The 27,971-nt window shown below is 36.5% G+C and overlaps 1 protein-coding gene across 1 annotated transcript; it reads left to right on the top strand.

The window, feature by feature from the left end:
* The first annotated feature begins 40 nt into the window (after positions 1–40).
* FBXO47 (F-box protein 47) lies at positions 41–16,614 on the top strand. Its single transcript, XM_036837466.1, has 7 exons — positions 41–154; positions 5,925–6,033; positions 10,646–10,822; positions 12,310–12,456; positions 13,136–13,278; positions 15,587–15,746; positions 16,405–16,614. Exons 2-7 carry the CDS (start codon positions 6,006–6,008, stop codon positions 16,518–16,520), a joined length of 771 nt encoding a protein of 256 aa, XP_036693361.1. The 5' UTR covers positions 41–154; positions 5,925–6,005; the 3' UTR covers positions 16,521–16,614.
* Positions 16,615–27,971: the final 11,357 nt, after the last annotated feature.

Here is a 27,971-nt window from a genome sequence, read left to right as displayed (position 1 = left end):
CTAAGCATGGTGTCCAAAACAGTCAGCCAGCACATTATTAATTATATCTCAACCTCATCAGGAAGCAAAAGACTTTTACTACAGGACTTTCATAACCTTGAGCTGCCTGACAGGAGACAAGACTCCACTATATTGGAACACTACAGATCTCTAGGTAATTTATGTAATGTAATAAGAAGTGTAACAAGTAAAGAACTATACTTAGTTAAGGGGATTTTATTATACAATTCTGTAAGGCCTGTGCGAAATGGAATACTTCCTATTTCTATGATGCTTTTACTCTTCAGTGTGAGGACTTTCCCTTAATAACAGTCCCTTACACTTATATTTAAAGATGAGAGAATGCACTTTAAAGTGTCAGTCCTTGTGATTTCATGTGGATACAATGTCACCTGTGCTTATTGTCTAGGTGGCTTGCCAGTTTAGGAAATTGATGTATTTTTCTATGCTTTACTTCCTGTGAATCCAATGAGTTTTATCTCTGTACTGCTTTTCCCTTTCAACCATAATCTAGTTCTTAAAATAGAAATTTAAGCATATTATTGTGGAAAATCACTTATTCTCTTATCAGAAACAGTGGTTTTCTTCTTTTTTTAAAGCACTGTGCACATTTACTAATAAATCATTATGCTATTATTAAATTAACCTTATCAAAGGAAATTCTGGACAATTTCTTCCCTTGATTTGTAATCATTTATGTCTTTTACCCCATTCATTGATTTCATTCTCCCTAAGAGTGCTGAAATAAAATTCTAATTTTGACTTGACTAATGACACCAGTTTAATTATGAAGCTACTTATAATTAACCAAAACATGGCAATAAAACTAAATATCAGAGTGATGTTGAGATGTAAATAAAGGCATAAGAGTAAGTTACCTTTTAGTAGCCCAAGGATGCCTAGCTTTAAGATAATAAAATAAGACTATATAGATGTGTAAATACATCAAAGTGTATTTGACAAGTATACTTAGTAAGGCTAAATGAAAGGTCTGTAATCTGGTTACAATGTTATTGGTTTCAGTATTTATGATTAGGCTTTGTGAAGCCTGTAACAGAATAGGGCAATTACTTTTTGCTACTTGTCATTGTGAATATCTTTTTTCCAGTATCATCGGCTGCGGAGGAAGGCTACTTGGGAAAAACTTATTCTTTAGTTTTAATTTGAAAGAATTTTTTCTCCCTGACCAGGTTCAATTGCATAAACAAACAAGATAGCATTAAGACAATTATGTGGATAATTCAGTTAAAAATACAAATATGTATTAATCTTAAAAGCTAGCTTTTAAAAATGGTTTTACTCATGTAATGATTTCAACCTTCCATTTAAATTTTGTGCAGACACCTAGCTTATGACTAATTCTTTAGACAAATGTTTTATATACTTACCATTTCCTCATGTTGCCATTCCTATCTGATCTGTTCTTGTTTTCCGACATTAAAATAACATTTTCAGAATTCTCCATTCTAAGGATTATAAATTTTAATTTGCTTCTTCATACAAAACAGAGCAGATGGCCAGTGTGGAAAGAACATTACATCTGACTCTATTTTAGTGGGAAGAAATTAAAGAAGTTAGTCTCTAAAGGGTATAGCAGAGCACCTGTGTTAAAAGAACAAATAAGTCAGCCAGTATTGGTTTTTATGGTAAATTGAAACCCTTAAAAATAGGCGTTCTACATTAGAAAAGGCAACCAACATACAGTTATAGCTTACAATTCCCCAGCTATGATATGCCATGGGACTGGATGCCAAAACATGAAAGGAAGAGAACTCAGCCTGAAAACTAAACACTGAAAATGTCTTTTTATGTACAAAAATAAGGAGGGCTTATGTTTAAAACTCAATTCTGGTCATGTGTTGCCCAAACATAGCAACTTCTAAAAATAGATTCAATTCCCATAGATTCTACAGAATTATATATAAAGTAGTTATTATATTATGTAAAAAAGTAAATGCAGAGAAGATGAAAACTGAAGAAAGTCGTGATATTCAGATATATATTTTCCTACCATGTATCTTATTTTTAGTTTGAGGACATTTGGCCTTATAGGAATGTTAACAATGTATTGCCATTTTAGGAAAACAGAACACTTAAAGTTAGAGGAAACAAATTACAACCATACACTTCCTGTCACTGTAGTTCAAGTTACATATCTCACTGGGAAACTGAAGGGTTTTTTTTTTCTTTTTTAAATATCTAAACACAAAATTCTATACATTCTTAACATGCAAGCCCCATAAAAGGATATCTCTGAAGGAAGAGATAAATATTTCATCCAAACTGGATACTTTCTGTGAGAGAAAAATCGACTTCTAATCTCTGAAATTTTAAGTACTTACGACTTCAAGTTTTTGTATTTGGAGAAAGGAGTACAAAATCTCTTTTCTCATTCTTTCCATTAGCAACTCTTAAAACATTTTCCATGGTGGACATGAGCTTAATTTTAAGAGATATTGGAATATGTTTTCTGTGGAATAAAGACAGTAGAGTTTCCCTGTTGTGTTTTGTGTTTGGTTATTGTATCTTTTTAAATCTAAATACTTTCTCGTATCTGTACTATAGCATCAATTTCACAATTTTTTGTAAGATTTTATGCCATAGCCTCTTAGGTGGACACCAGAGTCACTTGGTAAACACCATATATAAGTGTTCTGCACCCTTCCTCCCAAACTTCCTCTTAAAAACTCTATCAGCTCACAGCCCACTATCGTATACTTGACTTTCAGGAAACATTATGCTGTGAGTTATAGATATTCTTAAGTTAGTTACATTGTTGTCATTTTTTCATGTGTCTCTTTACTTTCTCAGGTCTACTGTTTAAAAGATGTACATTGCTGCTACCCACAAAGGAAAGACTAAAGTACATTCACAAGATACTCGCAGAAGTAAGATCATACTTCTGAATTAGCTCACAGTCTTGATTTCCAGTAAAGATATTTTATTATTAATGTCTTATATTCATTTTAAATCTATCTTTAATTAGTAGAATTTCATGAATTGGTACTAAAAAATTGGTTGATGATAATCTAATACTTTACCAAGTGCTCAGAGATTATAAAACACCAAAATGTAGTATAGGAGTATTTTACTTATTATAAAATAATTTTTACATATAACTAAGTACATCATTCAAGTTTATTAGGTTTATCGGAGTAATAAAAGTATTTTTACCTCATGTGGGAATTCTGAGGTTATTTTAAAGTGGTGATTTAGATATTTTATTAAAATGAAAATTATTTTCAAATGTTAACATTTTACTATTTAAATATATGTATTAAACTATTTTTAATATATAAAATGACAAACCTTTTATGATAATTTATGATTTGGAAATGTGTATCAATATGTTTGGGCATAATCTCTGTTAGACATTGAGTTTTACTATATAAACCTAATATATATCTAATACTGCTGATTCAGTTTTACACTCAATATGCAAACTGTTTCTGATCCACTGGCTTTTTTCATGTCAGTGTTTGCATTGAGTTCAGCTGTATGTTATTGCAGCAGCTTCCAAGATGATCTTCCTGCCATTCACTTCTTCACTTCCCAAGACATTCTAAATGCTGAATCACTTACATCAAATTAATTTTCTTGCTTTTAAAAATATTTCCGTGGCTACTCAGTTTCATCAAGATAAGGTCCGAAGTCCACAGGTGGTATTTAGGGTTCCCCCTGACAGTGCAGCCTGACTTTCTACTACTTTGAGCCTAATTAAGCTGCTCATATCTTTCTGTCCAAATGAATATTTTAAATTTTTACCTCTATACCATTTTGCCCTTATTGTTTCCCTCACCAATACGATCTATTGATTATATTTGAATCCTACTTAAAGACATTGCTTGTTTCACATCCTTCATAAGCTTTTTTAATCATTCTCAAAATTATCTTTTCCCTGCTTTCATTGTATCTGATATGTTTGGTCATTTTAGCATTTATACATACTTTATCCTGAAATATAAAATTAATTTCATGTATGTATATCTTATTGTTCTAAAAAAATTGTGAGCTCCTTGAGGCAAAGACTTTGTTTTATATTTCTTTCATAATCCCCACCTATATAACATGAGACTAATCAGTTATTTAGTGTTTTAGTTATTTTCAGTTTAGACTGAAAACAATCCTTGCGTATTTCCATTAAATTTGAATGTCAAATCATTGCACAGTTCCACTGAAAAGGAGGAATTAACAGTTGTTCTCTTTACAGGTTTCCTGTTTTAAATTTAACGGCTGTGTAGCTCCATTGCAATGTTTAGGATTACCATGTTACGGCATGTTTTTACAGGTACATTTTTTTTTTAGTGAAAGAAGAAAAGGAATTCTTTTTGAACTGTTATCAAGTAGAGCATGTTATCTGTCTTTCTATAGGATAATAAAAGTAATAATGATCTAAAAAGAAAACAAAATAACATTGTAAAGGTTTGAGAATGTGTTAATCTAATAATATGTTTGCCACCTCAGATTTTTTTCTTGGATTTCTCACTGGTAAGAAATGTTTAACACTTATTTGCTCTATACCCTGAATGTCCTTGAAGTTTCCAGCCAATTGTAATGACTAGAAATATTGTGGGGTAGAGGGTGTGTGTGTGCAATGAGTTTTAAGTCTTGGGCTAGTTATTTAGGATATGATCTTAGAAATGAACTGTATAAAAAAAATAGTAACTATAGGAAATGATAGGGATAACTAACCTTTTTGTGGTAATTATTTATATACATATATATATATATATATATATATATATATATATATATATATATAATTACTGTGTTATATGCCTTTAACTTATACAATGTTATACATCAATTATATCTCAGTAAACCTGGGAGGGGGGAAGAAATCAACTGCATGATTTTAAGAACATTTTTTACTATTTTATTATAAACAAAGAAGATAATAACATTATTATTAATGCTGTTCAATATATTATTAATATATTGCACTGTTCTAAGCAGTTTGCATGTATTAACTTACTTAACTATTACAGCAACCTTATGAGGTTTACAACAATCTTACAACAGTCTTGCTTATATCCCATCCTGCCAGCCAGCCACCATCTGTGTGTACAGATTCCAGGGGCATAGGCCCTCCTTCTAGCCCTCTTCCAAGATAGATAGATTTCTGCTTTTTCTTTTTCCCTTTGGAACAGGTAATATGAGCACATGTATTCATATAAAATTCAAAAGGTACAAAATGGTATAAAGTGAATTGTAAGTCTCCTCCCAGGCCTGTTCCTTGTTCACAGATTTCCCTTCAACAGAAGTAACCACTGTTAGCAGTTTCTAGTATGTCCTTCCAAACAGAATAAGATTCATTTTTAAACTACTGAAATGTAGTTCAACTATTTTAAGAAAAATTGATATGATTAATCAACTTTTTCAAAATCTACATATAGTTGAATACCATTTGAATTTTTTCATATATGTTTAACTGTACATTCTGGTCTCCTCAAAGATAATTATTATATTTGGTCCTAATAAAAATTGGTTTTTGTTCACACCCAAATGTCGTAAATAAATGCTCATAATTGTCACATTAAAATGAGGTCATTATCATTTGTAAGCAATAGCATAAATGATAGCTAGAGGGGATCAAAAGGGTTCTACTGTAGTCTAAAACTAAGCCACAGTATGGTTGTGAGTCAGATGTCTAAAGTTGTATCTATATTGTCAGAATTCAGGATTCAGTACCATTTAGTTCCCTGAAAAGATACTCCCTATGCAACCAAAAAGAAACTGGATTTTGGAGCATTTCTAGGTTTTATTTATATAAAATTTCCTACGAATTTGAACAGTTCCATAGTGGATAAAAATTGCATATTGCCTCGATTTTATGCTACCGCAGTTATGGTCATAAGGCAATAGTGACTTACGTTTTGATTTGATGGTTTGAACATCTGAAATGTTTCCTTTATCATCCTCAGACCTTAACAGCAGGATGGGATGAACTTGAGTGCCATCGTGTTTATAACTTCTTATGTGAGCTGACTAATCTCTCCCGCAAGATGCAGACAGTTGTCTGCAGCAAACCAGGTAAAGAACGAAAATTCAGAGATAACATTATACAGAGATTAAAATAGAAAAAAAAAAGTATAGTTCTAAAGTGTATTTCAAAATAAATTGTGGCATTCGTTTGTAGTAAAAAGACAAAGAGATGTAAGGGAATGATAAACACTGAATCAGATAGTGAGGCAGAAGTGGCCTGTGATTAGAGAAAGAGAAGCGCTCACAGGGCTTCAACCACATTAATAATCTTTTATTCCTTAAACTGGTGGAGGATACAAAGGTGTTCATTATAGTATTCTTTAAACTTCTATATATACCTGAAATAGTTCATATTTTAAAAATTATAAGAGGGACTTCCCTGGCAGTCCAGTGGTTAGGACTCCATGCTTCCACTGCAGGGGGCATGGGTTTGATCCCTGGTCGGGGAACTAAGATCCTGCATGCCACACGGTGCAGCCACAAAAAACATTATAAGAACCCTACAATTTAGCAATTTCACGCTGAGAAACTCCCACAGTATGCACAAGGAGATGTATAAGAATGAGCATTGCAGCATGTAACCAGGGAAAGCTGCAAACAATGTAATGCCTGTTGTCAGGAGAATGGATAAATGAATTATGGCATATTTATACAATTAAAACCATTAGTAGTGGGCTTCCCTGGTGGTGCAGTGGTGGAGAATCTGCCTGCCAATGCAGGGGACATGGGTTCGAGCCCTGGTCCCGGAAGATCCCACATGCCACGGAGTAATTAAGCCCATGTGCCACAACTACTGACCCTGCGCTCTAGACCCTGCGAGCCACAACTACTGAGCCCACGTGCCACAACTACTGAAGCCCGCGCGCCTAGAGCCTGTGCTCCACAACAAGAGAAGCCACCACAATGAGAAGCCTGTGCACTGCAACGAAGAGTAGCCCCCGCTCGCTGCAACTAGAGAGAAGCCCATGCACAGCAACGAAGACCCAACCCAGCCAAAAATAAAAATAAATAAATTTATTAAAAAAAAAAACAGTAGTAGTTAAAATGAATTAACTAGAGCCATGTGTATTACTATGGATAAATCTCAAAATATAATTTGAGAAAAAAAGGTTACCAAACAATACTTTTAATATGATACCATTTATATACATATTAAAAACATGCAAAACAATTCTATATATTCTTTATGGTTATATACATATGTAAAAAAGTATAAAAACATAGTTGGGAGGTATGATAGTTAATTTTGAGTGTCAACTTGGGTAGGCCACAGTACCCAGATATTTGGTCAAACATTATTCTAGATGTTTCTTTGAAGTTATTTTTTAGATGAGATTAACATTTAACTCAGTAGATTTTGAGTAAAGTAGATTACCCTCCATAATGTGAGTGGGCCTCATCCAATCACTTGAAGGCCTTAACAGAAAAAGACTCCCCTCCCCAAACAAGAAAGAATGCTACCAACAGACTGCCTTTGGACTTGAACTAGAACTCTTCTCTTGTCTGCAGCCTGCCACCCGACCCTGCAGATTATGGACTTGCCAAGCTTCCAGAATCCTCATGAGCAAATTCCTCAAAATAAATCCTTCTCTATGTATATACACACATCCTGTTAGTTTTGTTTCTTTAGAGAAAGCTGACTAGTACAGGAGGGATAAAACCCAATTCAAGATGGTGATTACCTCTGGGGAGGAAGGAGATTGGGACTGATACACAAGAAGTTTTAACTATATCAGAATGTTGTATTTATTTTTAAAAATCTGAAGCAAATATAGCAAAAAAATAAAGATTTGACAAAGCTAGCTGATCAGTACACAGTGTTTGTTATAGTATCTCTGCTTTTCTGTCAGCTTGAAATATTTCATTATGAAACAAATCATGGCAGATTTTTTTTTAAAGGCAGACATAGAAGCCCAATGAAACAATAACAAAATTAATTTATCATGTCCCTCTCTTGATCAAAAAGTTTTATTAGCTTCCTTATATCTTCAAAATAAAGCCCAAATTATTTATATTGGCCTTCATATTCTAATCCTAACTTACTTTTTCAAAATTATTGCCCACTACCTCTGTATCAGTTTGACATAGGCATATTGCTCTACTCACTGTATCTCAGACACCTCTTACACATTTCTACCTCATACCTTTTATTCATTCTCTCTTTTTCCTGAAATACCATCTCTCCTTTTCACCCTTTAAGACCCAATTTACCTGACCTCCTCTGTAAAGCCTTTCCTGATCTTCCCAGACCTGCAATAATCTCTCTCCTCTAAACTTCTGTGTTACTTGACTTAACACATCAGGAGATACTTACATATGGCCTTAGTGCATTGGCAGACTTTCCATTTACACTTGTCTTATCTACAAGTAAGTAGAACATAAATGGTATAAAAATATAAAATGTAAAATGGTGCCACCACCAGGGAAAACAGTTTGGACATTCCTCAAAAAGCTAAAGGTGGAGTTATCATATGACTCAGCAATTGCACTCCTAGGTACATAACTAAGGAAATTGAGAGCAGGAACAAGGACAAATACTTGTATACCAGGGTTCACTGAAGCATTATTTTCAATAGCCAAAAACTGGAAACAACCCAAGTGTTCATCAATAGATGAATGAATAGACAAAATGTGGCATATACATACAATGGAATATTATTCAGTCATAAAAAGGGGTGAAGTTTTGATACAGGCCACAACATGGATGAACACTGAAAATATATAATAAGGGGCTTCCCTGGTGGCACAGTGGTTAAGAGTACGCCTGCCAGTGCAGGGGACACAGGTTTGAGCCCTGGTCCGGGAAGATCCCACATGCCATGGAACAACTAAGCCTGTGTGCCACAAATACTGAGCCTGCGCTCTAGAGCCTGCGAGCCACAACTACTGAGCCCATGTGCCACAACTACTGAAGTCCGTGCGCTTAGAGCCCGTGCTCCACAGCAAGAGAAGCCACCGCAATGAGAAACCCGCACACCGCAACGAAGAGTAGCCCCCACTCGCTGCAACTAGAGAAAGCCCATGCGCGGCAATGAAGACCCAACACACCCAAAAATAAAATATAATTAATTAATTTTAAAAATATATATATATGCTAAGTGAAATAAGTCAGACACAAAAGGACAAGTATTGTATGATTCCACTTATGTGAGGTACCTAGAACAGGCAAATTCATAAAAACAGAAAGTAGATTAGAGGTTACCAGGATGTGGGAAGACGGGGAATGTAGAGTTATTGCTTAATGGTTACAGAGTTTCTGTTTGAGAAGAGGAAAAAATTTAGAGTAAGACAGTGGTGATGGTTGAACAACACTGTGACTGTAATTGATGCCACTGAATTGTATAGTTTAAAAATGGTTAAAATAGCAAATTTTATATTATATATATTTTACCACAATTTAGGAAAATAATGTAATATATCAAAAACTGTTGAATTATATACATTAAAGGGTAAGGTATACAGTATGTAAATTATATATATTTCAATAAAGCTGTTTAATAAAAACGTGAGATACCACTTCATACCCACTAGGATGGCTAGAACCAAAAAGTCAGATAACAAGCGTTGGTGAGAATGTGGGGAATTTGGAGCCCTCATACATTGCTGGTGGGAATGCAAAATGGTGCAGTCACTTTGGAAACAATCTGGTAGTTATTCAATAATTAAATATAGAGTTACCACATGACCCAACAATCCCATTCCTAGGTGTATCCTCAAGAGAAACGAAAACATATGTCCATACAGAAACTTGTACATGAATGTTAATAGCAACATTGTTCATAATAGCCAAAAGGTGAGACAACCCAAATATCCATCGATGGGTGAATTGATAAAAAAATGTGGTATATCTATACAATGGAATATTATTTGGCCATAAAAAGGAATGAAGTATTGATACTTGCCATAACATGGATATACCTTGAAAACATACTAAGGGGACTTCCCTGGTGGTCCAGTGGTTAAGAATCTGCCTTCCAATGCAGGGAACGCGGGTTCCATCCCTGGTCAGGGAACTAAGATCCCACATGCCACGGGGCAACTAAGCCCACATGCCACAACTACTGAACCCACGCACTCTGGAACCCACGCGCCGCAACTAGAGAAACTCATGCGCTGCAATGAAAAGATCCCGCATGCCGCAACTAAGACCCAACACAGCCAAATAAATAAATAAATAAAAAGAAAATAAGTATTTTAAAAAAAAAGCATGCTAAGGAAAGAAGTCAGTCACAAAAAACCACCTACTACGTGACTTCATTCATATGAAGAATAGGAAAATCTATGGAGATGGAAAGTAGTGCTTAGTGCTGGGTGTGGTAAAGGACAGAAGGATAGGAGAGTGATAGCTAAAAGAGCAGGGTTTCTTTTTGAGGTAATCAAGATGTTCTAAAATTTACTTGGTAATGGGCACATATATCTGTGAATATACTAAAAAAAAAGTTGAATTGTACACTTTAAATTGGTAAATTTTATGGGATGTAAATTGTATCCCAATAAAGTTGTTTTAAAAAAAGCAGTTCCTTGATAATCTCAAATTTTTACAGAGTAAAATGAAGTAACACTCTCAGTACAAAGCATTTAATGATGTATGTCTTGACCTATCCAATATGCATATCAATCTTTCTAGGAAGAATTGTTTACAGTTCTTTTGTCTTCATAGGAAATGCCCGAAAACTGGAGTTAAGGATCAGACTGTTCTGTAGGAACGTTCTTCTTGATCATTGGACCCATCGAAGTGATTCTGCATTTTGGTTGACGTGTATATTAAAACCATGGCCAATGGTGAATCAGGCAAGATTACTGTATATCATCTTTGGACCAGTAGCTCCTCAAGATGGTGAGCATTCATTTCTTAGGGATGTATGTTACAAAACTGGTTAATTACTTTCACTTTAGGAAACATATCTTTTTGTACCTGCTTAGTTTCATCATTCCTAATAACTGAACCGTGTTTCATGATTTCATAAATGTATACTACATTAACTTGTACGTAACTTAAGCATCAAGACAGAAATTGTTCTGCTGGAGGCCATTTCCAAATATATTCTCATCATCTCTGATTTACCCAAAATAACTGCATTTCATTTTTATTATATATATTGGCCATGCTGCACAGCTTGTGGGTTTTTAGTTCCCTGACCAAGGATCAAACCCAGTCCCACGGCAGTGAAAGCCCGGAGTCCTAACCACTGGACCACCAAGGAATTCCCTGCATTTCATTTTTAAACATTATTATTATTTTTTAAAATACACTTATTTATTTATTTTTGTCTGTGTTGGGTCTTCGTTGCTGCACACGGGCTTTCTTTAGTTGCGGTGAGCGGGGGCTACTCTTCCTTGCGGTATGTAGGCTTCTCATTGCGGTGGCTTCTCTTGTTGCGCAGCACGGGCTCTAGGCGCACAGGCTTCAGTAGTTGTGGCACGTGGGCTCAGTAGTTGTGGCTCGTGGGCTCTAGAGCTCATGCTCAGTAGTTGTGGCACATGGGCTTAGTTGTTCTGCAGCATGTGGGATCTTCCCAGGGCTCGAACCCGTGTCTCCTGCATTGGCAGGTGGATTCCCAACCACTGCGCCACCAGGGAAGCCCTTTAAACATTATCTTAACCCAAGATTATATTTGCTGCTGTAGGGGACTAATAATGCAAGGGAAGTAATGTGGTAGTCAGAATTGATGTTTTACTTAATTTGGGGTGCATCATATTATTTTTTGCAAGTTTTTGGCCTTTCTAATTAAGTTTTGCTTGGATGAATGTTAAAATTAGCATGTATTTAGTTCACACTGCCTTATATCAGGAGTTAACTAGTTTAAAGTGTGTTGAGTAGCAGCAGGAAGCCAATCTGGGATCAAATTTTGTTTGTGTGTGTAATTCACAAAGAGAATTGGTCATAGGTAAATAATAAAAAATTGACTGGATTACTCTGTTTTGATATAAATGTCTGGAAAATTCTCAAATACAAATTCTCTCTTTTTGGAAGTCTATCACTAGGTTTTATTTCATTTTAGTAAGATTACATCAATTGTTTATTTTAATTTGTTATGGGGTAGCATTATCTTTAAACCAGAAACAGTGTTTTGCTTGGTGAAACTACCTTTTCTTTTCCTCATTTAGCTATTGTTGCTGTGCTTCATCACATCAGTCAGAGACATTAAAATTTATACTGTTATCAGAATTGACCTTTCATTATGAAAGTTAAAATGAAAGTAGCATATATAAGTAATGGATTCCATTATGCAATCCAATTTCCTTTTTAAACAATCTGTGTAATCTTTATCACAAAGCCAACTATTCTGTCATAGCCTAGCTTTTGTTTCAATTATCATTCAGGACAGGTGGTTTGGCAGAAAATGATAGAAGAACCTGCAGATGAACCCAGTCTGAAAGGTTTGGCTGATGCCATTAAATTACTATATGATACAGGCACCAAAGGATGGACAGCAGATGATGTTATCAGTCTTGTAGATGAACTATCAGGTAAAAAGAATTATTTACCACATACAGTAATAGAAATTTGTTATTAGAATACAGTTATAAAATTGTAAGGACAACTCTATAGGTAACAAAAGAATTGCCTATTGGAAATCACTAAATGCTTTAAAATATTTAAAGTTTGGCTTTTTGTTTGAAGAGAATGCATATAATCAACTTACTTTCCTTCCATTTTCCTTGCCAATTTTATAAATATGTATTTACTGCTATTATTTGAAAGCTTCATAATTTAATTAGCTTAATTATTCCCATTTTGAAGTTCTCAGAAACACCTCCGAATGTTGGGTAAGAAGAAGGCCCTTTCCTGTTGGTACTGGCGAGATGAAACAATGTTTCTCATTCCTGCATAATCCTTTAGATTCTAAAGTTTACAAGATTTCTTTCTTTAGCAGGATTACACCACCTTGTCTGTTGACCTATGTGTAGGAGAAATGCTTTGACTGTATTACTAGTATATTTGTGAGAGTCGCTGTGACTTGGCAATAAATAATCTCTGTCCCCGGTTGAATGCTGTAATCGGAAAACTAAAGCATTTTTTCTGAGATTCTCCCTCGGCACTGATTGTATTTCCAATAAAGTAATATAATATTGCATGTAGTTAATGATGTTTACTATAGCTATTGTGTAATTTCTCATTAAATAACTGTTCTTTCTTTAATAAAAGTGGTTCCCCATGAGTGGCTTCTAGAGAATAATGCACATCTCCTAATCCTAAGTGGGAACAGCATCTGTTTCACTTTCATGGCTAGTAAAGCTGTGAATGGACGGGCCATTGAACTGGCAAAGCTGATAGTCTTTTTGGCTTTGGTAAGTATAAAATAAGTTTTTTCTAGCAAATTGTTTAACATTATAGTTGACCTACTAGGGAGCTGCCCTGAAGGAACTGAAATATGTATGAAACATTTTGAAAGAATATGTATTTAAGTATATATTTTTATATGTACTTTATATATATTTTAAATTTTTAAAATTTATATAATAAACTATCATATCTGGAATCATTCCTTGTGTTAATCTCTCCCCACTTCATATCTGGATTGTCATTATATAGCTCTGCCAAGTTATATTCTTTTTTTTCCCTTAAATTCCATTTAAAAATAAAGCATCCCTTATGATTTGCTCCAGGATAATCCCTGGGCAGCAGGGAGAGAATGTGTAAGTGAGTGGTGGTAGAAGTGAAACAAGATTAGTAATTGTTGAAGCTAGGGAATGGATACTAGGGGGTCATAATACTACTCTCTTTACTTTTATATAGTTAAAATATTTTTCAAAATAAAAACACTTAAAAATATATTTAATATTCATTCATTTAACACAAATTGAGTGTTTACTATGGGCCATACCTGTGAGAGATTTTAGGACTGTGGAAATTAATAGAACAAATCCCTGACCAAAAGCTGCTTACAGTCTTCTAAGCAATATCAAAGTATATATAAATAAATTCAATGTGATAAGTGCAAAAATATGTAAAAAAAGATACAAAGGTATCAGAGAGGAGCCAATATTGGGTGGGCGTAGAGTACAGAGAGGGCTTCCCCAATTCCAGTAGATATAAGTTTTTTAAATGAATAGGAAGTGTTCACCAGACAGAGGGGTTCGATTATTCAAGCATGTACCTGCATGTGTTGCATAGATATCTCATTTATTTGGCTTCCATCACAGATGCCAGCCCAACCAGTGCTTCAAAAGCAATGGAATAATCTTCAGCTGGCTGTTGTGAGGAATAATTGAATGTAATCCATTTTCTACAAAATGGAGACAGGATCTTCACCAACTCAACTGCTTAAAACATGAATGAAATCTCTGTGGCTCTTTTAAAATGTGAAGAAAGCTACTAAATTAACTGTATTCTAAATGTAAATGTTTATTTTAATAAGCAGAGGCCCTCAAAAAGAAAAAAAAAGGAAAGAGAGAATTGGAACTGCATGACTATATCAGGGAACTATAAGCGGTTCAGTATTATTTCTGAAGGGAAAAATGTGCAGAAGAGGAGGAGATGGTAAGTTTAGATAGGAAGGGAGAGGCTAGGTAAGGCAGGGCCTGGTAGACCATTCTGTGGAGCTTGAACCACAGGAGCCACACTGCTGACAAGTTTTAGGAAGCAGGGAGACATTGTCAGTTTTACGTTTTTGGAAGGTGACTTTGGCCACACTGTAGTAAAAGGAATGGAGAGGAAACCGCTAGGGGTGGAGAAACCTTCTCCGGAAAGCCTTCTCTGTTTAACATCTCAACTCTGGTCATTAATTTTCTCTAAATGGCCTCAGATTTGTCTTCTCTTTATCTTCATTTACCAGTGGTGTTCTAAGGCCACTGTATGTGTGGGGTAAGTCATCTCCCAAAATAGATTGCAAGCTCTTTGAAATCCAGGACTATGCCACTTATTTTTTCGTAGTGCCTTGTACAGTGCTTTACACATAATAAGTAGTCAATATATCTTTCTTGTCATGTTAACATTATTTAGTTACAGTACTATATAGTTTATTTTCATGCTGTATGTTATTTGGCTATGTGAGTTAAATTGACCATTTAAGATGTTAGTAAATAAACCTTTTTCCTTTCAGTCAGTTTTACCTATAAACATGTAATTTTCACTTTATCTGTCTTTTAAATAATAGAGAAATATTCCCTACTACTCTCAATATGGAAAGTTGGTGTCACCATAGGGTTCTCTTGCCTGTTGAAATTGTCTGTCACCCTCATTGGACTCCTTGAAAATAGAGGCCGTGTCTTTATGGCTTACCATTGTATCCCCAGCTCTTAGCATGTGCTCAATAAACACTTATTGAATGAATGAGCAGGAGCCTTATTTTTCATGTTTAATAATTGTTTTCAATATTATTTCTTACATTAATAAATAGATATTCTATGATAATCTTTTTTTCTATGATAATCTTGAACCAGGCTTTTTTTACTTCACACTTTTCCCCACTAAATTTATACCATTTGAAAGCAAAGAAGTATTAGATATAAGAGCATTTCCCATTTAAAGACTCAACATGATGTTATATATATTAAATTCTGTAAAATTATAAACGGTCATTGTTAATACCATTTTCAAATTCTACAGCTTTCTTCAAATGAAGATTTACCATAATGCTTTGTATGTCTAAATCAGGTATGTGAGAAAGAACTATACTGCATGGATTGGGCAGTTAAAATGACGCGAAAAGTCTGTAAAGTCTTTAGCACTACGGTGGAAAGAAATAACTTCCTGCAGAGTGTGGCAAATGCATTTGCGTATGTGATAATGGAAATGCTACAATCAGTTATGTCTGGTGAGTATGCATGTAGATGGTGCACAGTTGTGAGTAAAGTGCATTCTAGTCTCCCCTTAAGACATAGATAATTCTGTGTAGACTTTTATATCTAAGCTAAAAATAGAAAAATCAGACATTGTTTTTCCATGAGATATATTTAGTTCCTGGTTTCGTCACTTTTTAAATCTGGTATTAGTTTTAATGGAAAACATAAAGTTGAAGAGTCTGCTCTGAAAGGAACTAACTTCACTTCTGCACAGCAAAAAATTTTAACTTGCTTACTTAACCAACTATCATAATCGTAATATTCTTTATTTGTATAGTTTACACATATATATTTTTATAGTTTTATTAGGTGCCCAACATGATAATTAACCCTATTTTACAGATGAGAAAACTAAGGCTTAGAGAAATTACCTGACTTGCCCAAGGTCATGAAGTTAGAAGCAGTAAAGCATGCACCAGCATCTTTTTCTTCTGATTTCTAATTCAGAGCTCTAAATATAATTCCATGATTTCAATGGTTAACGTCTGACTTAGGGAAAATCACTAACTAGTCTTCTGTTACATATTATTAGGGAAATTGGAACATCTTATGTTTCAAATAAATCATATATTTAGAAACTTAACTGTCATTTTCTTTTCCCTACTGTCTATTCCTGTGTATGGCATATAGGAGACCATGATGAAGACGACAGAAGCTTTCTGAATTTGTTCCATCTTGTGCATGCTCAGGCTAACTTCCATAAGGAGGTCCTGTGTTTGACCATGAATAATACTCTCTCTACCTAAATACTCAGAAAGCCTTGCATTTAGAGAATAACTCAGTGAACTAACTATTAGAAGAGTGCTACTTTTCCACACTCAGAGAATAGCATTCATGGGACTTTTTATCACCTAAGTAACCTAAGAATTCAAAAGCTGCATAAAAATTTAGAAGCAACTGCTTACACCATTATTAATATAAAAATTTCAGGCAAACCCAGGAATGTATTAAGATTTCTCTAGAAAACAAGCTGTGCCGCTCTAGATTTTGGTAAACCTAACACCAAGCTAAAATGGAACATTAGTGTTCAAGAATCTGGGGCCAGCCAACCTGTATGTGTGGGTCTTCAAAGCAAGAGAAAATTCTGATACATAGTTAGAACAGACCCAAATTCACTAAATGGTGTGTATCTGTTCACTTTGCTTAGGTTGTGTAAACATAGCGTAGAATGTTTTGTGAAGATTTGCAGTATGATGTTTTGGAATGTGCAGATATAAATCACATTTTTTTTTACCACCTTCTTGGCATATGATTACAAAGAACATTTTATTTGCTTCATGTTTTGCAGATCAAAAACCAAAGGAAGTATGTGTGTGTGTACGTATATATCCATACATATATATATATATATATATATATATGTATATACACATACATGCACACACATATATTTCCTTCTCTAAGACAAATAATCTAAAAAGTCTATAAATAGAGGAAGGCATATATTGTCTTAATACAATCAAGTCATCTTTTATTCTTTCCTGGGGATTAGAGTAAAATGTTGCAAGTAAGGAGAAATATAAAATGAAAGAAAGTAGCTATTCTGCTCCTAAAGCTTTTCTCCCTATCTATCTTAAAAAATAGGACTTGAAGGAAACTGAAAGCATGGATGGTTCGAGCAGCCCATGAGAGAATGGGGTTTATCTTCACTCAAGTAAATGGATTCCAAGAAGCTCCAGGACTATTTCAGTTTGACTAGCTTCTGCCACTGCCACTCTTACTATTAAAATAGAAAAAATAGTGCCTAACAAGCTGAAATAATGCTGGAGCCCTCCTGGATCTCCTATTTTCTTCTCCTTGGGTTTGATCACTTTACTTCTGCTGAAGACACACCCCTTCCCACTGGATTTCTCAGAGGCTGACTTTTTCTTTTCCTAAGCCCTTGACTTAACTCACCTCTGGAGTTGAGGAAAGGAAGAAAAACTAGAAGATATGGAAATTACCCACAGGAGTGGGGTACAAATTGTGGGAAATTCTCAAGTTTGGCAAGAGGGGCTCAAGTTTGGGGTACAAATTGTGGGAAATTCTCAAGTTTGGCAAAAAGATGATTTTTACTCCCACTAATAACAATCTAATGACACACCTTAATAGGATTGAGAAAGAGTGAAAATTGTGGAGAAGATATGAATTGTGATAACAAGGTTTTACTATGTTTTCGTAGCAAAAGGACTTACCTCTATTTTTGGAGGGTCAGAAATTAACTGCCTTTCTTTGATGGATTGTCCAACTGTAATTCCATCAGTGGCAGGAATTTTTTCTCCAGAGTTTAGTATTTACATATTTATGTACAAAATTCTTGCTTTTATCCTGGTTTCATTTTCTTCCTTTCAATTTAAGGATTCACCCACAACTAAATTATAAAGATTAAAAGTTGGCAGATACCGGAATACAAAAATAACACTTTAATTAGCTTTTTCTTTTCCCTCTCTCACCCTTTTTTCCATATGTGCTTTGGAAAGCCTAATCCATTTCTTTGTCAAAACACTGGTGACTCCAAATTGAGAATATTATATTATATGGGGGAAAATAGAAAAATAAAGGAAAAAAGTAAAATTTTTCATATAAATAGTGAATATTTTAAATACTTTACTAAATAAATGTTAAGTTTCATTCCCTTAGAGAAAGAAATTTGGCATTGTGAAATCTCCTTGAACCTTGAACTATCCAAGTCTCCACACCAGTTATTTTCAGCAGGTTTACAAAATAAGCATGGTTTAATTTAAAACATTGCTTATCTGGATTGTGAATCACACTACACGCTTCAATTGACATGACTGCTGCTGTAAATTTTTTTAAAACTCACCTTATTTCATTATTCTTAATAATTGTGAGATTATTATCTAACCCTCCCCAGAAATTTGGAAGGTAAGAAAATCTGTTTCATTCTTTGGGTACAGTAGATAAATGATATCATCTTGCTACCACTAAAAAATAAACTGACAAATTCTTCATTCAATTATTAATAGATAAAATAACCTTTGAGACCAAATTTGAAGTTTCCTCAATTTGGCAGTTTTTTGCCAAATACATTTGTCATCAGGAACAAAGTGTGAATCAATTTTTAAGGTGGGAAATTAACTTGCAAAAGTATATATTATCATTAGTATTGATGTTTAAGTGATGGTAGAGGCAGTCATATTGCCACAAAAAGAGGGAGCATTTGCAAAATAAATAGGCTAAAAACACTGGGAGACTGTCCACTTCTAATTCATTCTAGAACAGTCATAAAATAACGATGTAAACTACCAACAGGTCAGATAACTTATCTCACACTTTCTTTCTAAAGTAGGAGATTAACCTGGGCTTCTAGCTTTTTTCCCCTTTTGGTAGTGATTTCCTCAGTCTCTTTTGACCTTGATTTGTAGGACGATTTTTACTTCCACTAGAAGCAAGCTCAACAACACATCATTATATTTATTTTTACTATTGTTTCTAAACACACACACCACACCACACCACAATAGCACTAATAACAATCTAATGACACTCCTTAGAAACTGAAGTTTATATATTGTGATAAATACTCCGTACCTTATGAAACTATAGAACGTGTATCGTTAATACTTTTTTGGATAATTCCTTCTCATGCCCTGCTGACCCCTCAACTATATCATCTTCATGATGCAGGCAGTACGTTACTGTACTTGGGAAGCCATTCAAGCATTCAGGAAGCTCAAGCAGTTGTTTATCAGGCCGCTCCCCATAGCATGAACAATAGGCACCTTATTTCACCTTTATCCATCCCTTCATGGCTTAGTTGGTGCTTCCAGTTCTTCTGTTAATAACAAAGATTTTATTGCCAGGATAATTATTCACCTTTGGAGATTAGAGCAAGCATGAGGAATCCAGCAAAAAAGTGCAACTGGAAGAACCACCTTATATCAGTAAAAAGCAAACATGAGCCTCTTTGTGTGATGATTCCTCAAGAGTTAACCCCTTTAAGTGAATAGTACTCAATTATATGATTACACATTTTCATGTCAATAAATATTGTGAAGGGTAAAAACACAATGCTACCACAAAAACCTCTTTGGTTATTGGATACCTTACTAGCAAGGAGACTTCTTTACCAATTCCACTAGCAGGTAGCTCTGAAACCTGTAAGAAATCAGGCGATGGAAATATGCTCCTTGGCTTATTGAGACATCACTAAGGTAGGAAAGATGACCTGAAAGACAGCTGTATTGGACAGTCTTCTCTAGGTTAAAAAAAAAAAGTGCCAAAGGACTAAGAACACTTTTTTTTTTTCATCAAGAAAGCAAATACAACTCCAGAAAATTCCTCAAGTAACTAGACTTAAAAACAAAAACTTAGTTTAGCTCTTGAAAGGCTTTTAAATTTTAAAAAATTAATAATTGTACATATTCTAAGATCACTGCTTTCTTAAAGGTGCACAAAACTGAAAAGTACTCATTGTTATTTTTAAAGAATTGTATTTCTGGTGAACTCTCTTTGATACCTAAATATTTAAAATATTTGCTAATTTTATTTAATTTGTTATTTATTCATATTAATAAAATAAAATTAAAATTGAAAACATTTCTAACTTGTTCAGAGTTTGTCATGATGCAAATCATTGAGCATGTAATTCCTTTAAATTTTTTTGTATTTTTAAAAATTAAATGTTTAAAATTGAAGTATAGTTGATGTATAATACTATATAAATTACAGGTGTACAATATAGTGATTCACAATTTTTAAAGGTTATACTCCATTTATAGTTATTATAAAATATTTGCTATGTAATTCCTTTAAATTATTTCTTGTGGAAGAACTTATTTTTATTTAAGCTGTTAATTATAGCCCTACCATGATCAAAAAACTAAATGTCTTAATACAAAATAATGTTTCAATTAGCTATATATTTATGTATATTTTTATGCTTAATATTTTAGTGTATAAATAAATAATTTCATTTACTAGCAACAACTCTTAAATTGAACAATAAATCTATAAGCAGAACAGTATCCTATACTATTCTGTTATTTAATTCAGAGACAAAACTCCCAAGCAATTAATATTCCGATTGCTGCTAATATACTACAATTGTCATAGTTTAACACCAGTTTCAAAAAACAAAATATGTGATTAAGTATTGTGGATTACCTGCAATTTCCCATGACTACAAGATCTTACAGTGTATTTCTATGAACAGAGTTCTTAAATATTTCTAAAAAATGTCTGCCTTAGCAGATTTTTTTTTTAGTTTATAATGGAAGTTGTGTCAGTGACTTTTTCTGTTTCCCCCTTTATATATGACTTTGCTTTTATTTTTACTTAAAACAGATGGAAGCAAAACTAACTTAGAAGAGGCCATTCTAGGCTTAGTAAGCATTTGGTCTGTGATAAAGCCAAAGCATGTAATTTACAAAGACAATTTTCCCACTTCAACTATGTTTAAGTCCTTTATTAAGGGACATTCCCATTATTTTTAAATAATTTAAAGTTAAAATGATACTGTTAAAGGATTTTGAAGTTTGAACAATGCTAATTTTAAGCCTTTTAAAAGAAAAGAAATTTTCCGAAATTTAATAAATCACGTCATGCCAAGTTTCAAACTCAAAGTTTGGATTTGATTCCATATAAAGTACCCAAACAATGAGTTTTAGGTGGCTCCAACTTAGTAACATTTATCTTCCCATTATTTAACTGTTTCCCAAAATATATTCTCTTTCTCCTAACATAAAATACATCATTTTTCCACCCAAACCCACTATTTTTTTAAATCAAGAAAGCAGGTATTAATATAATGATTCTTAGCATTATGCCACATTAATTTTTTTCTAAGTAATCTGCAATTATTTAGAGATGTTTTTACTACATTGATGTGGGCCAAGTACAATCCTCATTTTTATAGGACATGATTGCCCTATGACACAGATTTATAAAATTTACACAAAACTTTATAATATTGATACAAAAGTAATTTTTTCAGTGTTTTATTATATTTTAGGATGGCAATACACAAATAGTTTAAATGTGAAATTTAGAAAATTTTATCGAAATGAACACAGTAAAACTCTGTTATAAACTGTCATATTGGGACTTCCCTGGTGGTCCAGTGGCTAAGACCCCATGCTGCCAATGCAGGGGATCTGGGTTCCCTGGTCGGGGAGCTAGATCCCACGTACCACAACTAAAGATCCTACATGCCGCAACTAAAAGATCCCATATGCCGCAACTAAAAGATTCCGCATGCCGCAACTAAAAAAAAAAAAAAAAGATCCTGCATGCCACAACTAAGACCCAATGCAGCCAAATAAATAAATATTTTAAAAATTAAAAAATAAACTGGCCTATTATAGCATGGATATAGGCACAAAGTCATAAAGTTTCTTCCAAAATGTAACTTTATTTTTTAAAACCATAATATTTCACAAGTAATTGAAAATAAGGGTGTCTTTCTGTCTTTATATTGTGGCCAATACCAGTGGTATATATCACTGGTGTATAACTGAAATTGGCTGATTGTTTTCACTGAATTGATTAGTTGTTTCAACTTTGTATGGATACAGACTGAAGAGCCTTGACCTCATAAAAGACTTCAGAGGGAGCTCGGTTAGAGACTATACCACAAAGATCTACACTGCCATAATTAACTGTGTAACTTGGATCCCTCCAAAATACTGACACTTGCCCTAATTACCTAGGTAAGGACATAGAGCTGCTCTCTTGACTTGAAGTACAAAATTTTAGTTTGAAACACAAGTTATACCAAAGAGTTAAGAGGAATGTTTTAGTGGGAAATGTTATGTCATGGACTCCACAGAAAACAGAAGATCATCCCTGAATGTATTAATGCCGTGCTTCTTGCATTAGTGTATCTGTCAGATTACCCCTTTTTGTTATATGCCACTATGTAGTATTGGACTTGTTAATATTCCCTAAGCAGCTTAGACGAATGATCACTGATATATGTTTGGGGTAAATAAATATTTTCATTTTCTCCTCACAATGTGGCGGTTGGTACCCTAAAAGAGTTTGAAGTTGAGTTTTCATTATACAGTGTCATTTGGGGAGGGCAGAAAAGCGGACTACTGGTAAACTGTTAAAGAGTTTGTTCCTGGGAATTCTGTTTTCAAAGATGTAGTTTTTCATCCTAGAATTATAGAATTTTGAAATGGAAAGAGACATTAACAATTTTCTAGTCCAACCATTACATTTGTCAGAATAAACTGAAGCCCTGAATGTTAAATCACTTATTGAAGGCCACATAATTTGTTGCCTAGACAAGCTCCTAGAACAGTGTTTCTTCTTGGCCAGTATTTTAAAATGCAAGTTTTCCATCTTAATTTTGACATATACTGCCTCAATTTTCTTTCTTTTTAAAACCTGGAAGTTGAACACAATGTTATAAATAAAAACTATTAAGTTAATCTTTCTCCTTGTTTATTTTTAAGCTAGAAATAAAAATCAAATGTAGAACAATCAAGACAGACTTTACAAAGGAATAGATACCACAGATTTGGGGCCCAAGTCTACTCTGGACCCTCAAATATATGGTTTCTTCAACCCTACTTGGACAGAGAAATATGTTGAAAGTTTTCTGTTTTGTTTTGCTTTTAAGAAAAGGAACATTTGACCATATAAAAAACATTTACTTGGGGCTTCCCTGGTGGCGCAGTGGTTGAGAATCTGCCTGCCAATGCAGGGGACACGGGTTCGAGCCCTGGTCTGGGAAGATCCCACATGCCGCGGAGCAACTGGGCCCGTGAGCCACAACTACTGAGCCTGCGCGTCTGGAGCCTGTGCTCCGCAACAAGAGAGGCCGCGATAGTGAGAGGCCCACGCACCGCGATGAGGAGTGGCCCCCGCTTGCCACAACTAGAGAAAGCCCTCGCACAGAAACGAAGACCCAACACAGCCAAAAATAAATAAATAAATTTATAAAAACAAACAAACAAACAAAAACATTTATTTGAGGGTAAGAGATTTTTCCCAAATAACAAGATAAGTGTAACCATCTTGTTTCAATAATTTATAATTCAGCTATTCAGAAAGAGTGAGGACTATATAACTGTTTCTTTCTTTAAATGAGAAGCTGGAGCACAACGGGTATGGAGTGGGGAAGATATGATATATCTTAAAAACTCAAATGACAACTTCCTTCTAGAGAGTGAGACATGGGAAATCACACAACCCCAGATTGTGCAATCTCTAAAGACAGTGATAAAGTGACTACTTCATAGATGAAGATAGACAACATGCTCTTGGACCTACAAGGGAACCCCCTCGTGTGAGAAAGGAAAGAACATACTTTAGCATAATATGCAGTTGCATTTAGACCTAAGGAAAGGCTATCAAATAAATTTTTGAGCAGTTCTCCATAGTAACTTTAATGAGTCTACATTTCAGCTCTGTGTTCTCAACACCTCTGTCTACAGCTCAAACGCACGCAGCAGCTGCCAGCCATGCCCATGAATTCCTGATGTCCCAGCCGAGTGAGTGCCTCTGCCTCTGAGCTCAAAAAGCCCCTTGCTTGACAGGGGTTAACCATATCCGGAAGGCTCTGGAAGAGGTCTGCTGGGCAGCAGGACTGCTGTTGATGAGAGGCTTCTTGTTGGACTGGAGTCCAGGAGCTGTGGGAAACCCAGAAACAGCAAGGCTCAGATAGGAATAGCAGCAAAGGTATCAGCTTCCGATACTGGTCATGGGCTAAGACAAGAATTAAGAGTTCTTCTTGCCACTCCGCCAAACCCCACAGCTGGGAAAGAATTGACATCTCCCGCAAGACCCCACTCCCAAGTAAATTTGATTTGCTATATCATCCTCCAGTTAGAATGAGTCACTAGTTAATTAATTAATGCAATTATGCAAGCATAATTGTAAGCCACCCTGCTGACATATAAAGATGTTTTTTACCTTTAATTACCAGGAGAAAATGGACAAATTGGAGTTTGAGCACCTAACTTGAAGAAAAAACTAGGAAATATAGTCCCTCCCACCATGCACACCACTCCCAACACATTCTACTTAAAAATCCTTCGCATTGTGGGCTTTATTTTTCATTTTTAAAATTGTTACTTTAAATTAGGTCTCAAAGAAAGAAGTTGGCATTTCTTATTCTTTTCAGAGTGGTCTGGGAAATGCTACATCAGTGCACCTGAGAAAAAAATAGGAAAACAAGATCCTTGTAATTTGGTTTTTGAATCAATACCCGAAATAATGACCAGAAGCAAAAATCCACCGGTGCGTCAGCAAGCAGGATGCTCGGCCAGTCAGCTTCATCCTTCCCCCCTGAGCTGTAGGCTCCACGCCGCCGCTGCGGGCCCCTAGAGCAGATAGATAATGTAGGACAGAATGACCAGACCTATGATGGCAAAGAACATCAGGATGAAAATATCCAGCATTGTGGAGTCCTTGGCCGAGGAGGCCTCTGGGTCCCGGGGAAATGTGAGCTGTGAGCACGGAGGTTGCAGTCAGTGGAGAGAAATGGCTCCCTCTTCCCTCCACTGCTCAGCCCTCCTTTCCCCTCCCCCTCCCAGGGCCTGAGACTAAGGGATGCTGCATCTCCATCAGCAGCTTACTCTCCCCCCTCACCCCACAGCCAACCAATCACAAAGCCTGGGAGCGGGTAACCAAGGAACTGCTCGATTTCGACCAGGCAGCAGTGAAGAGGCTCAATTTCTCCCCAGGAACCCAATCCTACCCCTTTGTATCTAAATGGAGTCTGAATGTTATGGAAGTAGGAAGAGATCTGATCTGTATCCAGGTGCCCAAGGAATGAATCCTCCTGAGTGCCTTTCTTCTCCTTTTTCCCTCCCATCATCCTTGACAAATAAGCTCAGAAAATAATGGTTGGGAGCTGGGTGGGCCACTGGCACGTTGTAAAGTCACGTTATGGAGGGACATGGATGAAGTTCTCACGTGAGTCTCAGCTGACATGTCTGGGGAGGGAGCTAACACTTATGGGATTCCTATGCTGGGTCAGATACTGCACACGTGGTGTCATTTCAACCTCCCTATAAGTCTTTTATAGATGAGGCTCAGAGATGGTCAGGAACTTCCCTAATGTTTCACTGGAAAGGGCAGAGACCAAGATTCAAAACTAGGCTTGTCCACTCCGGAGTCCACGTTCTTCTCTCGCTCCAGACTGGCCCACCCTGTTAGTCGGAAATGCCCCCTCAGCCCCACCTGCACTGCTCAGTTTGCGATGCATGTTGCTCAGATCCCTCCGATTACAGTATGAGCCCCAGAGGTCTCTCCTCTATTGATTCCTTATCTCTTCGTGGTCATTTCCCACATCCTTGTCCCTCTTATAGCCTCTTCAGAACTCATTGCAGTGTTATACCCAGAGAGGGCACTAAAGAACTCTGTTAGGCCCATCCTTCTGCAGTAGGTGTCTAGAAATGCAACTCAAGTGACTTTTTTTTTTTTTAATTGAAGTATAGTTGATTCACTATGTTGTGTTAATTTCTGCTGTACAGCAAAGTGACTCAGTTATACATATATATATTCTTTTTCCTATTCTTCAAGTGGCTTCTTCTGAGGGGAAAGGAGAATTGGTGTTTTATAGTTTAAGCTGGGTGGGGGGTAGTCTGTTATGTCTTATGTAATTTTTATGCCTTTTGCCTCATTTCCTACTAAATTAAAAAAAAAAAACGAAAACTCCCTGTGTCACCTCTGAGGCCTAGTGTCCTTGGCTCCACCCCAGCTAGTTCTTTTGAAGGACCCAGAATGAGGGCATGAGCAACCCCTTCGTCATGCTAAGCCTCAGGAACTTAGGCCATTTCTAGAAGGGGGTCCAGAAATTCCCCGCATGGGTTCCAGCGGGCAGGGAACAGAGCTGTTAGGGAGTGGAGACTTGGCGCTGGTTCCCTCCCAAGCAGACTGTCCCTGAAATCACTCCGGAGGTGATTAAAGCCTCCTGGGGAGAAGAGGCTCCACAGACAACAGGGTGCAGGCCAACGGAGGCAAGATTTGCCAACTCATTCCCCGCTATTGGGGCAATATTAGGCAGCCTGCGCCTTCGGAAGGGGAGCAGGTGTCAGTACTGACTTTAATTATCCTACCCAGTGCTGCCTCACCACTCGCTACACCGCTCCAGCCTGGCAGCCGCCTCGCCCCCTAATTACAAAGGCTTACTCTGGGGAAAGGCCTTTCCTCTCCAGCCTGCTGCTATCCGGAAGCCAGGGAAAGCCTTAGTTCTGCGCCCGAGTGGGCAATGCTCCTCTCCACAAAGCCTGACTGGTGGGCCCACGCTGGGGCTGAAGGATCTGGACTCCTTCTCTACCACTGTCCCTTTCCCAACCCTGCAGAAGAGGGGAAGCTGGCTGCCGTGCCTGGTCAGAGGTCAGACCCAGGGCACCTGGAGCAAAGAATGGAGCATGGGAGATACTGCCGGGAGAGGGGCAAAGGGCATGTGGCAAGGTCATGGCGGGAGGCTGGGAGCATCACACTGGGGTCCTAACACCTCCAGCCCTGCCACCAGCTGTGTGACTCCCACCAAACATTTCTGCGTTTCTGGGCTTCAGTGAACCCCATCTGTAAGATGGACATCACAGTAGTTACTTCTCTCACAGAGCTGGTAATAATGTCAAAGGGAAAAAATGTGTGTTTAAGATCCATTCGTCAGACATCGTGAGTGCTGCTTCGGGTTGCCAGAGCACCTTGTGGATGACTTCACCCATGTCATCCCACTGCAGACCGTCCCCAGGCCATCTGTCATTTCATTCCTCAAACGCGTGCTGAGTTCCTCCTTTGTGTCAGGCAGAGCCAAAACTGCCCCCACCCCCAAGCTGAGCTCATTCATTAATTCAGCAAACATTTGCTGAGCAGCTATGTGCCCAGCCCTGGGCAGGCAGCGGGGTTGGAAAGATGAATGAGCCCCATTACCTGCCCTGACAGCGCACTGGCTAGTGGGGAGACAGGTGCATTACAAAGGAAGTAAGACAGTTAAGACGAGAACATGGGAGCTCAAAGAAGCTTCTGGGAGTGTCACCAAGCTGGGCAGAGGGATGTAGCCAGGAGCCAGCCGGTGAGGAGTTCTCCACAAGGAGGAAGTAGGTGCCAAGGCCCCCGTCAGAGCAGACACACCACTGCTCCCTTCCTCCCAGGGTGACAGCTTCCAGGCTGGTCATTCTCCCCCTGAAGGGCAGCAGAGCTCCCAGGAGGGTGATGGGCCAATGCTCCCCAAGCAGACGGGACACACACACACAGCAGCACCTCAGAGCCAGAGAGATAACCAAGTCCGCAGG

Source organism: Balaenoptera musculus, chromosome 20 (assembly GCF_009873245.2).
Source record: "Balaenoptera musculus isolate JJ_BM4_2016_0621 chromosome 20, mBalMus1.pri.v3, whole genome shotgun sequence".
In the NCBI taxonomy this organism is placed as follows: Eukaryota; Metazoa; Chordata; class Mammalia; order Artiodactyla; family Balaenopteridae; genus Balaenoptera; species Balaenoptera musculus.
Note: the sequence above shows the minus strand (reverse complement) of the source record. Positions and strands in the feature narration are given on the sequence as shown.